This window comes from Ambystoma mexicanum, chromosome 4p (genome assembly GCF_040938575.1).
Source record: "Ambystoma mexicanum isolate Mex_15411 chromosome 4p, UKY_AmexF1_1, whole genome shotgun sequence".
In the NCBI taxonomy this organism is placed as follows: domain Eukaryota; kingdom Metazoa; phylum Chordata; class Amphibia; order Caudata; family Ambystomatidae; genus Ambystoma; species Ambystoma mexicanum.
Genome location: NC_090927.1, coordinates 1188233998 through 1188247907, shown reverse-complemented (window position 1 = coordinate 1188247907; position 13910 = coordinate 1188233998). Strand labels below are relative to the sequence as shown.

The 13910-nt window shown below is 50.9% G+C and overlaps 1 protein-coding gene across 6 annotated transcripts in view; it reads right to left on the bottom strand.

The window, feature by feature from the left end:
* Nucleotides 1-13910, bottom strand: part of STXBP5 (syntaxin binding protein 5) — a 2430573-nt gene that overhangs the window by 274542 nt on the left and 2142121 nt on the right. For all 6 annotated transcript variants that reach the window (XM_069606830.1, XM_069606829.1, XM_069606831.1 and 3 more), the window contains one exon: nucleotides 12751-12990. In XM_069606830.1, the coding sequence (XP_069462931.1) occupies nucleotides 12751-12990 (240 nt within the window). The remainder of the gene's footprint in view (nucleotides 1-12750; nucleotides 12991-13910) is intronic.

Genomic DNA, 13910 nt, shown 5'->3' with positions numbered 1-13910 from the left:
GTAGAGGAGCCAGGGTTTCTGCAAAGGCTTTGTAAAATTCACCCGTTAGGCCGTCAGGGCCTGGTGCCTTGGAGGATGGTAGGGTTTTTATAGCTGCTCTAATCTCTTCCTGTGAAATCAGTTAGTTCTGAGGTTCACGCAACTGATGTTCGACCCAATAGAGTTCAGTGTCTTCTAGGTATTCCAGAAGGAGGTTCGAGTCTTTCGGGTGCTTAGCGCTGTAAAGATCTTGGTAGAATAGACTGAACTCCTCTGCTATCTTTTCGTCAGTGTGGACTTCCTCAGCTTGCCTGGTTGTGATCCTTTCAATTTGGAACTGCTTGTTATCAGCTTTGATTAGATTTGCCAATAGAGCACCTGGTTTCTGGCCCTCTCCATATTGACGGACTTAGCTGGCGCGGTATAGAAATTTAACCTCACACTCCGCTGCTGCGTTGAATTTCTGTAATTCCGTTTTCAAAGCTGCTGCAGACTCCGGGTTGGTTTTGTCCGAGTTCTGGATCTCGAGCTGCTTTAATTTATTTTCGCTAGTTGTAAGCTCGCTCCCAATAAGCTTGAGAATGCCATTTTCTTTGGCGAGGCAGACTCCTCTGATGAAACCTTTTAAGGATTCCCAAATTGTGCCTGCCGAGGGGACCGAACCCAAGTTGGCCTCCAGAAACACGTCAATCTCCTCTCTTAATTCGGATGCAAAGACCTCATCCCGAAGTGATCCCTGTTTGAAGCGCCATCGCTGTAGTGGCGGGGTGGGGTTAGCTGGTTTGAGCTTAAGGAAGAGTGGTGAGGGGTCTGAGAGTGTTCTCGGATGGATGCAGCACCGCCACATGACAGGGGGCCCTTTATTGAGGTGAAAAAGTAGTCAATCCGGGAGCTTGTATTGTGGACTGCAGAATGAAAGGTGTAATCCCGCCGTTCCCCATTGGAGACTCTCCAGGTGTCCTGTAAATCAAACGCATTGCAAATTTCTTTTATCTGGAGACTAGCCTTGGAGGGTGGATATTGTGCGGACGTTGATCTGTCTCTCAAAGGATCCATTGCCGTGTTCATGTCTCCGCCCCAGACAATTGTTGCCGGATTGAGCGATGAGAGCTGTGTCAACACCCAGCCAAAGTTGTCGGGGCCATCTACATTTGGAGCATATGAATTAACAAAGGTCACTTTCTGACCTGCGATGATGCCGCTCACCAATAGTGCTCTGCCTTCCTCGTCTTTTGCCATGTGTAGTAGCCGGAAACTGAGCCGCCTGTGTATGAGGATAGCAACTCCTCTCGAGTATGTGGAGTAGGATGAAAAGTATCTGTGGCAGCCCCAGCTTTTGGCCCACTGGTGGTCCTTCCCCGGAGTAAAATGAGTCTCTTGAATCAAAGCCACGTCCACTTCGTGGCGTCTAAGATAGTGTAGAATTTTCCTGGACTTAGCCGGGATGTTGCCGCCTCTTATATTCCACGTTAAAACATTGAATGGGGCGACTTAGATTTTATATCGGACCACATTTCCGGTTTCACGGGCTGCGGTGGTCTGGTTGTACTTGAGCTTACGCCGGGGTCTTTGCTCACAGGATGGAAGTCCCGGTGCGATGACGAGTTTGGCAGCGGGTAGGGAGCAGGTGAGGAGCAGGACAGTCGGGATCCGTTGGCACTTAACTTTCCCCTTAACTTCAGAGGACTCGAACTACGGGCTAACCCCAACAGGCCCGAGACGTAACTCTCCCATGGGTGGGCAACCCCAAACTGGCCCACCGGGAGGTTCTGAATTACCCAACAATTAACCAAAAAGGCCCATGGAGTCACCATGCCGAGGCGTTAGATCCAAACCTCGTTGGACAGACTCAACGTAGGCTAACAGTAACTGAACAGTAGCTGTGCTGGGTGCACCTGGGGCCTCCCAAGTGACCCAGCCCCGACTCGTGCTGCTGTAAATGAGCTGGATTACTTTGTGTGGCTGGGCCGCATCTTGTACTCCGCTTTGAAGTGCCCTTTAAGGAGGATTCCTAGGGTTTCTGTCTCCCTGAGGTCTTGGGTGAGCCTGGTTCTGATCCGGGAGACCTAGACGGTCCAGGAACAGATTTGCTTCATCTGGGGTTTGGAAGAACTGGACCTTTCCCTCGTGCTGGATTCTTAAGCGCGCTGGATAAAGCATTGAATACAGCAGTTGACTGTTACGGAGTCTCTGTTTGACGCCAGCAAATGTTTTCCTTTGTGACTTTACTGCTGGGGAGAAATCGGGGTAGAAGTGGATTTTGTCCCCGTCGTGGCTTAGCTCGCCTTTTTCCCTGACGAGACGTAGTAAGGAGTCGCGATCTCTGTAGTTCAACAGTCTCGCTATTATCGGCCTGGGTGGAGCACCTGGTGCTGGTCTCGTTGCGGGAATCGTGTGGGCTCTCTCGATTATGAATAGGTGGGACAGGGCCTTGCGGCCAAATAGATTGGTGCATAGGGATTCTACGGAGTCTTCCATTTTCTCCTGCGTTTGCTGTTCTCTCACTCCGACTATCTGCAGATTGTTCCTCCTCGATCGACCTTCCAAGTCCTCACACTTGGCAGTGGTTAGTTTCATCTGCGATTCCAGCTGAGAGACTTTATTGGATAGGGATGCCGAACTCTCATCGAGACTTGACACTCTCTGCTCCATCTCGTTCATGCGTTCGGCCTGGGAGTCCATACGATGTTGCAGGAGATCGACCTTGGATGCGAGACCGTCCATTTTGTTACTCAGACTGCCAATGCCTGCTTTCAAGTCAAGAAGGATTTATTTTATTTCGAAGGGGTTATCCGCAGTTGCGTCCTGATGAGGACAGACAGACGAAGAAGCTTGGTCTTCTTGGTGGGGAGGAGCCCTGGGGGTCAGGCCACTTTCGAAGTTCAGCTTCCTCTGGGATTTATCGTTTTTCCCCATCGTGGCTGCGAGATTGGAAGTGTCTGATGTGGGCTGCGGGTGGTCTTGCTGTGCCCCCGGACCTCTCTAGGACCCACCTCCGGGCTAGGTTGGTCGCAGCTCACTGTAATAGGTGATTTAGTGGTAATACAGGAGGAGGCGGGGGGCCGGCTTTCGTCGTATGCGGAGCTCTCCTCGGTTAACAGAGACCCTGTGGTGAGTTTCAGCGCAAGACTGGCGTATGACAATGGCTACCCACCATGTGGGCCTCTTAGAATCAGGAGATGACTGTAATGGTGCGTCGTTGATACGTGTCAAGGTTGTTTAATACAGTGCCCACCGGCTTATACTTAAACAGGAAGAGTGAGGGTCTCATGCATGTACACATGTGCTGCAGTGCAGGTACGAGTGGTCTTCCATAGAAAGGTGGTTGCTCATCGAGTTGTAGCTGCTTCCTCCCCCACTTCTGGAGGTGCAGATTGCTCCAGCGTTGATGGATTCCCCAAGCGCTCAGTGCGCGCGGGTGCCGCATTGATCCTGGTATAGCGGGGGCTGGTGTGTATGAGATGCTGGGGGGCGCCGAGCTGCCCGTGGGCCCCCACCGCTAGTGGTGAGCTCGCCAATGAGTTAGATGGCGTTGGGGTGGGGGGAGGGGGTAGGAGAACCGACCGCTCCTGGGGAATAGCGCAGTCTCCCCACCCCTCCTTACCTCCCGGCAGCCCCGGAACAACACCTCCAGGAGGGGGCCACACCAGCGCGCGGTCGCTTCGCGCAGGGTGCTCTCTTCCTGCGCCTCTTCCAATGGCGCTCCGACCGCCCGGGCGGGATCAGTGGTTGTAGACGGGCTCAGAGGAGGAGGATGTTGGACGCGGAGCCTCTCGCTCGCTCCCTGCGTCGCTGCAGCTCCTTCAAGTGCGCTCGCCGTCTCCGAGCGGGGGAGGGGGAGCAAGTCCCAGACACCGCCTGGCGTCCTACGCTCCACGGCCCACGGCAGGGAAGCCGGATGCCGAAGCAGATGGGGAGGACGGAGGCTGCGGGTGGGGGGAGGGGGGTCTTTAAAGCAGCCCGATCTTCTGGCTACCGTCTCTGCTGTTAGTGTTGCCGCCGGCATGGGCGTCACACGGCTGCAACCTCCACTCCGGCGATGGCACCAGGCGAGGGGAGGGGGGGGGGGCAGGATCTCCCACAGGCTCGTCGCTGGACGGTGAGCGTTCTTCGAACCGCTGCCATTTCCTCGCCGACACTCCGGGCACCCGTTCCGTGCACGGCACAGGGGGCGCACCGGAGACTGCAGTGAAAGTGGCCGGCCCTGGGAGCGTGGAGTCGAGTGGGACGGCCCTGTGATGCTCGACAGCCGGGCCGCTTGGGCTGATTATCGGGCAGGGAGCACCGATTTTCCTCAAAATTTCAGGAGGTTATAGCTGAGGGAGTCAGCAATTCAGGCACAAGGATTCAGGGACACAGCAACACCAGGAACTGCAGGATTTCACAGGATTGATGCGGGGCTACGTGGGGGCTGAGACCTAAGCGCCATCTTGGATGGCCCTCTAGCGCCCTCTCAGAAGTATAGACATTAAGAACAGTGCTCACTTCAGTCAATCAGTGCTGCAGCAGCTCATGACAGGTGAGTGGCTTGAATTAGTTCCACCCGCTGGCCAATGTATATATGGAGTACAGGAAACTGCTCTTAGGCCCAATAATGCGGGTGGCGACCTCCATATGGTAGAATAGCGTTTAATTTGGAAAATAAGTGATGCACATCAGAGGCACCAGCAACCAATGAACAGAAGGTCAAAAGAACTCAAGAATGGGAACCAGCAATTGGTAGCGGGTGGCTTCCCCCTCAATCATTTTCCATCAAGTCGTCAACTGGGTCGCTTAGTGGGATGTGTGCCTCTATGAATTTCACTGCTTCGTCCGGGAATGTGAAAAAATAAAGCTTGTTACTGTAGGTGAACTTTACTGAGCGGGGAATAGCATTGCATAATCGACATTTCTTTCACTTAGCATTTTCTTCACTCCATTAAATTGCCGTTCCTGCTACACTCCCCCTTCTCTCGTGCCAGCTGGAGTATGTGATCTCTGTCTCTGTAACTTAAGATCTTTGCAATTATGGGTCTTGGGAAATCACTGAGTTTAGGGTGCGGGCCAATGCGCGGTGTGCACACTCAACAGCAAAGAAAGTAGACAGCTTGTGGTTCCCGAGCAGGTCCTTAAGAAGGTTTTCAGTTGCGAGTTCCATGTGCCCTCCGAGTGCAGTTTCAGGGACACCTACGATGCAAATATTGTTCCTGCGCGATCTGGACTCCAAGTCATCACATTTAGCTTTGACGAATTTCATGTCACGGGTAAGCGTAGCCACAGTGTCTTGCAGTACATGTATCCCATCCTTGTTCGCACCAATCCTAGTCTCAGCCTCAGTGATCCTGGCTCCATGTTGATCGAGTTTGGTTTTGAGTGACGCTATGTTTGCATTTATGTCATCGGGCTTTTCTTGAAAGGATGCAAAGTTTTTGGCCATGGATTCCATCATGGCAGTTAAGTCAGGGAGTGGGGCGTCCACCTGCATGTCCGTATCCGCCTGAATTGTGGAAGATCGCTCTTGATCAGGCCTGGGTGCTGCCTTGGCGTATTTATCCATGGCGCCGACCTTTTTGGCCCCTCAACATCTGTTAGCCATTGTATGGGTAGGTGAGTATTTTCTCTAGGGTAATCAAGTGGTTTTATAAGCTCTGTTGATTCGCATCAACACAACAGACTCAGTATCTCGGCCCACGAGAGTCAAGCAGATACAGTGCAAGTGTTGGGGACACCCACGCAGCGTAGGGAGCTCTCACTCGCCACGGGGATCCTGACCAGCTCCCCAGTATAGTCAAGTCAAAGGAGGAATCAGCGGAACTCCTCAGGGGGCAGGGGACATGGGGCTGTTGAAGTAGGAGCCTCGGTCATGGAAGAGGGGAGCGCCGTGTTCCTCATCTCACACTCCGCATCGGCGTGTGGCATTCCTATGGACATCCAAGCCAGCAGGATTCGGTCGTTAAGCCAGAGAAGTGGTCTACCTGGGGCCCTAATATGGAGGGGGTCCCCTGTCAGCAGGCGTGCTCCAGTCTGTTGTATGGAACATACAGCAATCAGCACCCCCAGTGGGGAACCAGGGCCTGGGGTCTACAGGTACAGCCCAGCTCCGACTTGTTTAAGGGGCCGCAGCAATGGTGTCTTAATATCCGCCCCAAGAGATCCCTGTGGTTGAGCACACGCAGGGCGATTGACACAATGAGGGGGCCCAGAGATGTTACGGTGGCAGGGCCACCTCCAGGGAAGCGTTATGGGGCAGGTTTGCATCAGCCAGAGCAGTGTTGGTGGGTTGGGTTGTGGCGACGATGCGATGAATACAATCCTAGCTGTTGCTGTGCATTGATAATAGTGGAGTCACACCGTGTGATGATTGGTATTAAAGGCACTGCAGCCCACCGTCGTAGCATAATGGGGTTAGCTCCGCTGTGGCGTAATCAGAGGCCACAGCTTCACAGGGAAGCAGTGAGTGTCAATGTCAGCTGTGGGGAGACGCCAACACTCAAATGTCCCTCGTGGTCCGGGGCCAGCACAGTGAGCAAGGCCCAAGGCCCACCAGCTTCACACCCCCGGTGACGCATTTACTTGTTGTACTCTGCTGGGTGTCGTGTGGCAGCAAGGGGAGGAGCCAAGACAGGGCCGCCACTCAGCATCCTCCCCTCTGTGGCGTCGGCTCCGGGCCAGATGAGGGCCAGGCTCAGAGCTCGTCCCACGCAGCTCGTGGTATTGCAGGGAGCAGCTAGGTACTCCACCCGCTGGGCCACTGGCAGCAGAGCATCAACAAGCAGATATCAGGTGTGGGTGTATTCAGGATGCCGGTGCACCCAAGCAGTGGCCAGCTCCCACCAGAAGGCCCGATGGTGTTCCTGCATCGTTTTGGGCCTGGGCCCGCCCTTCCAAAGCGTTCTCGTGATCCGATGAGGTCGCCCAGTCCGCTTCAGGTCCCTGGAGGAGCCGCAGGGAGCTTCCCGGCCCACAGCATGGACGGCGGGTCACGGGGAGATGGGAAGGGCAGCTGGATGCGCTGCTCTCGGCAGCTGAACTGGTGTCGAGTAGGCACTCTGGCCACATCCTAGACAGCGGGCGTCACGGAGCTCAGTGAAGTTTGCAGGGAAGCAGGCCCTCCAGGGCCTTCACACTTTCGGTCACCCCCAGAGGATGCAGGGCCAGCGGGGGTCAGGGCCGCTCACAGGTCGGTGCAACTCAGGTTGTAGAAGCACAAAGGCGGGTGCCACCTGTTCTCCAGCTCCCAGTGTAAGGGCGGTCGTTCGGGGCAGCACTCGATGCAGCCCGCAGCCTGCTGGCGACCGAGGGCCACCCGTCGCCCCGTGCAGCGTGCTTGGCAGAATCTCTGTTTAGGTGTGTCAGTTTAGCCCGAAACTTGAGCTGAAGGTGCCTCACGGGTTCATTAACATATGTTCCGCTTCTGAGGGTTAGTAGATCCAAATAGCTGCCTTTCTGAACAGTATTTCTTTGGCGGCACATAGTGCAGTAAAACTAAGCAGCCATCTTTGGGCTGCTCAACAGCACCCTCCCCCCTCACCCCAAGCATGTATGGAGTTTTAACAGATAACACCTGGCGCTCACTCACCTGTCCAGAGGAAGGATGGCTACCAGTATAATCACTTTTAGAGTGAACAATCTTAAGGAATATTAATGCAGGGGCTCAAATGGAATGCCTATCTATAAAATCAACACTAACCAAATCCCATGCAGTAACAAACTAGTGTGGGCGAGACTAGACTCACAATCCGCACAAAAATGGCATACCCGTGGCGGTCATGAAGAAAGAGCCTTAGTCAGGGGTTCTTTTAAAGACAAATATGGTGGCCAGAAACCTCTTTACAGTGCCAATTTGGAGGCTCTTCCAGGCCAAGGAAAGCAGAAAATACAATACAGAGGAGGAAGGGCAGGTGAAAGGGTCCAGGTTTCAGATTATTCCCACAGCAACAACCCAAGAGCTGAAAGGAGTACATCCAGGACATGATTCAACAAATCCCCCTCCTTGTATCTCAGTTTTTCAGCAACCATGCATGAAGGTTCAAACCTTGACAAGGTGATCGCTCCAACCCATCAAGGATGCATCCTTGATTACAGTCAGTTGGGGCCAAGCTGGCCAGAGCAACAACTCCCATAGAAGGTTTTCTCTCAGGGACCACCACATGAGATCCTGTGACAGGTCCAATGAGACTTCCTGAAGTTCAGGGAGAAGCCGAAGCTGTGCAACAGGGTGCGCATACAGTACAAATGTGCCGATGCCTGGTCTGGGCAGCGGGCACGGATGAGCCAGTCATCCAGATGTGCAAAACAGGAATGCTCTCCCTTCCGAGGCGTGCTGCCACTGCTGCAAGCAGCTTGGTGAAAAACCCTGGACCCTGGGTCCTAAAGAAAGGCCGAATGGCAGGACCTTGGAACTGGTAGTGACCATTCCTCGCTTTAAATCTCAATTACTTCCTGTGTTTTCTGTGGATGGCCACATGGAAATAAGCATCCTGGAAATCCAACTAGACCAGCTAATCGTCCAGGTCCAAAGCATAAAGAACCTTGGAAAGAGCCACCACCTTGAACTTGACCGTGTGCAAGTAAAAGTTCAGAATTCGCAGATCCAGGATGTGCCGTAGATCCATCCTTCTTTGGTACTGGAGAATAGGGTGAATACCAACGCCTGCCTCGTTACGAGCCGGGTACCAGTTCTATGGCACCTTTTGTTAGAAGCTGCAGATATCCTGTAGCAAACGCTTGTTTCCCAGAAAGTGGTCTGTGGGAGGTCTGGAGGGTGGAGAGCAAAAGGCAGATGGTATCCCTGGTGAATGGCCTTTAAGGCCCAGGCATCTGAAGTGGTAAGCATCCATTCCCTGCCAAACTGGGATATCCTGCCTCCAATAGGGGGTATAGTGGTGGTAGTCCTCTTCATAGAAACTTTGCACCAAGGGCTTGCGGGCACAGTGGAAGAGGAGGCACCTCTGCTGTGCACACCCCGGCTCCTCCCTTTTTTGGGGTGTTGCTGCCTTTGTGTGGCCAAGGGGGCCTGACCTCTCCCTCTCTGTGCATAGCTGGCAAAGGGACAAAATCCCCTGTCCCTGCTCGCAGAGCTTGCTGCTGGTCCACTAGAGAGTGATTTTGCAGTCGCTTTTGAAGCCAGACATTTCTGCAATTACTCATCTGCTTTAAGTGCCAAACAGGTTCATGCTGTCAAAGGGCATATACAGAGGTTTTGCTTCAACATCTGGTGCAAAACCCAGACATCCTGACCCAAAAGAACATCTGTATGACTGTGCTGGTGGCCATTATTCTTGCCACACAGTCTTTGGTATCCAGACCCGAATGAAGGATCTGACGGGAGGCTTTCTTACCATCCTTAACGGGAGCCACACAACCAACCTGCATCTCGCCCTCAGGGATGTGGTCGGCCACTTCCAACATGATGGACAAGTGTCCAAAAGAGAACTTGTCCAGGGCACAGGAGGCATTCACACAATGGAAACCTGGGCTTGAAGAGCTGCAAATCTTCCTTTCCCATGCATCGAGTCGTTTGCTCTCCCTGTCGGGGGGCAGGAACAGAAAGGACATGGTCTTTAGGTATGCCGTAGCAGCCTGCATCATCATACTTTCCAGTGGTGCATGGGCCAATAGGAACATAGGGTCTGAAGGGGCTGGTCCTTTGCTTCTTAGCCATATCCTGGTGAACAGCGAGTACTGAGGCGGTTACTTCCAGAGATCAAGAACAGGACCCTCTACAGCCCGATTAAAAGGCAAAGTGGTCACTTTATTTGGATCCTAGTCCAAAATGTGCATCAATTCATACTGCACCTTCAGTGTGAAGGAGCAGACAACCCCAAGGTTTCTACCACCTTGGCCATCAAGTGCTAAAAAGCAGTTTGCGGCTTTCCTGGGTTTGGAGCTGACAGCATGTCAACCGCTGGAGAGGTGTCCAGGCCCCTTGGCTTCTGCACGTTCACCACAAGATCCATCAGGTCTCTCCTGGATGGAGAGGGTCCAACCCTAAAGGGAGGGCATCCCCTTCATCATAATTGTCCTCCAAATGTGACATATATGCGCCTCAGGGAGTGGGGCACATTGCCTTGCGACTTGGGCGTCATCAATGCAGGTGGTGCTGTGTAAGGGTGTTCCAAGGTCAGAGGACTGATGTATAAAGAGAGTGAGTAGTCTTTTGACAGGATCTTGCCCCTCTACTCTGAGTCCCTGCCAGCTCGTTTGAGCGCAGTGGGATCTGAGGGCTCAGCCGAGGCCGAAAATGCTAACTTCCGGGCGGGAGCCACCATCGTTGAAGCCTTCAGGCAGAAGATGGCCTTGGTGAAGATGTCAAGCATCTTCTGGCTGAAGGCCACCCATATGTCTAGAGTAGAGGATTGGGTTGGAGAAGGTCGCTGCAAACCGCGTCCTCTGTGGCTTCCCTGGAGTGGTGGCTCCTCTGCTTTGAAGACAAAGAGGAATAGTGCCTTGAAGAACTGCCTGGAGATCTCGATCTTTTCCCGCTGCTTCTTTTTCTTCAATTCAATTATGCCAATGCATCAGCTTTTGGAATGAAGAGAGTTTCAATACTGACTGAACCTCTTACATTTAAGGGTGCCAGGTTTTCAACAAAATGCTGGAATTTGTCAGTTGGGCTGTAGTACCTGCCCTTCTCATTAACCTTCAGCAGTTTATTCTTGACTGGGCCACACTTGGCCATAGGCAAGGCAGACCCAGAATTACTATCTGAAATGTACCCACTGGGGAAAGATTTAAAGGTTATCCCACACAAAAAGCCACCACACTTCATGTGTTTGCTTGAGCACACTTATAGCCCATCACGCAGCAAACCACTACTTGTTCTCAATGACCTATTGCTGTCAAAACTGCCACACTTGGACACTCCATTTGTTTTCAAACCTATTTAGAACTCATTTCTTCTCTCCTGATACACGGTCCTCTGTAATTGGATCTAAAATGCACCCAAGCTACCACAGACAGGGACTTGCCCCAACATTTACATCTTTTCTTCCCTCTATTTGGCATCTGCACTTTCTGTCCGAACCTCTTATCTCCCCCACCCTGACTTTTTTCTCCCCAGACTACATTCTGAATACATCCAACAGGGACACAGTATGCCAAATTCCCAGCAATTTCTCGGTCTACGCCAAATGTTTTCTTTTTCATCTGCACCGAGATGCAGTGAACTCTGCACGGTACCCTTTTGGTTGTGAGCACTATACATTAATAGAATCCAAACAACCATGGACGTTCCTAGACCACTATGCTGGTCATGTACTGCAGTAGAACAAGCACACAATATAAGGTCCAGAAGTGAGTTGCATTACAAAAAATAAAAACTGTGAAGCAAGAGTGAAAGCAAACATTAGTAGTAGTAATAATCGCCCAAAACAAGAATACAGTGACTTTAAAGTGCAATTTACAAGAGGACAAAACAATGCATATATGGTGTTAAGCAACTGTTTAACTAAGGAAACAAGGTAAAAGAAATGTGTGAAAAGACTTCTTTGTTATTGTCATGGTCTTGCAGTGGTCGCGTCTGCAGATATGCCCTTTTCTGACTTCCCTGCTGCACCGTGCAACACCTAGCGAACCAAACTAGAAGGCTGTGTGCCACACTGAGGACACTAGCCCATCCAAGCATGCACAACCAAGTGTGAAAGAAAGTAAAATGCTGTCTTGCCGATCCCACATTGCTTCTCAACTGGAATCATGCATTCCTCTACCAATTCAATGTTCTCTAATTCTGCTTGCATACCTGACCTGCTTTAACGGCCACCAGCCCACCATCAGAGTTCACATATTTGCCTGTGTCTGCAATGCCTCCTAGATCTCCATCAGCCTATGCATTCTCTATAATTTAGCTTTTAAATGATCTTAGACCACACTGCTACTTAGCCTATAGTGTTTGGTACTTTGTCACTTCTCTAATGGCGTTCCCTTCATTACTATCTATTGCTAAATGCGGTTTTGGGGTTGTGCCTTCACCTGCAATATTTTGGGGCTTGATCTGGACACTTCTGTCCCGGTCTTGGGGTGGTCCCTGTTGCAGCAGGCACCAACTGAGCCTCCTACATGGATCTTTCACCCTGCTCGCGTGTGAGAGTGTGAGAGTGTGAGTGTGAGTGTGAGTGTGTGTGTGTGTGTGTGTGTGTGTGTGTGTGTGTGTGTGTGTCCCCCCTCATGCGGGCACGGAGGTCCCTACAAACTGTTTGTCGTCTCTTTGGTGTCAGGACAGGCTACTCTAACCTATGGACTGTGGCTTTGCCTGTGGAAGGGTGCTGCTTCCAGAGGATGGCCACTGTATGAACCTAAGGTACTGGGTGGTTCTGGAGAAGTGACAGGAGTGATCTATTGTGATTAGAGTTCTTTAATTAATTGTTCTATTATTTTTCCTTACATACTGAGAAAGCGCCAGTGGCATTCATCCCACCTTTTGCCTGATCTACTGTTCACAGAGTTGTTTCATTATATCTTGGGTTGGTTTATCAGCAGAAAGGGTCTTGCTTATGGCCAGACATTTGGCAATGCATCCTTGGGATTGAGTCACAAAAACAGCTTGTAATATAATGACAAATGATGACTGAGTTTGGCCTATATTTGTGTTCTGGCTTTTTTAATTTACAAAAATAGTAAATCCCTGTATCACTAGGTTTTAGTTCCATCACCAAAAAAGGAATTGCAGAGGAGTTACAGGTTTAAATTCAGCAATACCTTTAGGATTTCAGATAAAATGACAGCTATTTTGTTTCCATAACCTATTTTAAAGATTTTCCAGACCACTTGGATACTTTAATAGACAATACATACCACTGGGAGAGACAATAACTGGTTGATCAAGTCTTTGCTCTCCTGCTTGCGGTAGGTTCAGCACAATGACTAGGACAGTCCCTAGTGTCGTCCCGACCCATAAACAGGGCGATGTTGAAGTATCTGGCTTCCGAGTGAAGGTTTCACAAAAGTGCAGAGCTGAAATCGCTTCCCGAGATTCCTTGTCAATGCTTGTTACACTGGAACTCCGCGACCGGCTGAAAGAGTTGTCTCGAACATCTAAACCAATGTGTAAAAAGGGTGAATACCATCAAAAAAGAAAATTTACATTGAAAAGTAACCTCTTTACAATAAGATTGAATACAAATTCCTCACCAACAGTAATTCAGAAATGCTATTTAGCACCTAAATAGGTTTCAAAAGCAAAGTAAAGCTACACTTCAAAAGTGCATAACTGCAGTTGTCACTATTGCTCGAACACATTTAAATCTATAATGTTCTAGCTCATCCTGAAAATGAAACAAATAGAAATTGGCATCAAATGTGATTGGACAAGAGTTTTTATCTTCTATCAATGTAACCATATCAGAATTTGTATTGTGTAAAACAATATTTTGATGCCCCATCTATATATGCCTATGGTCGACATACCCGTCCAGGGTGTACTGTTGATAGTGAAATTTCACCAACGCCACCCATTCGCCCTGCACAGGGCGGGGTCCAGCCCGGTGCTATCAGTATAGGTGGTTTCGGGAGACTGACGATTTTGCGATTGTTGGCTCCAGCCCCGCAACAGTTAGTGGGCTGGAATTTTGGCCTGAGGCCGGGGTGTACTGGCGATGGTGAATCTGACCAACCCCACCTGTTCGCCCTGCATAGGGCATGCTCTGGCCCTGTGCCATAAGTATAGGTGATTTCGGGAGGTTGCCAATTCTGTGACTTTTCCAAAAATAGAAAGTTAGGGCACAAGGTCGGCATAGCAGTCAGGGGTGTACTGGCGATAGTGAATTTTGACCAACCCCACCCATTCGCCCTGCACAGGGCTGGAGCACGGTCCGGCCCTGTGCCATTAGTAAGTTGAATCCATGCCAGACCCCATGCTGGAGAAGGTTTAAATTACTTAGCTGTAACTATTGTTCTCCAGCACAGGCTCATGAACATACCCCGTCGTCGCGCTAAAAGAAAAAACAGTTTCACTT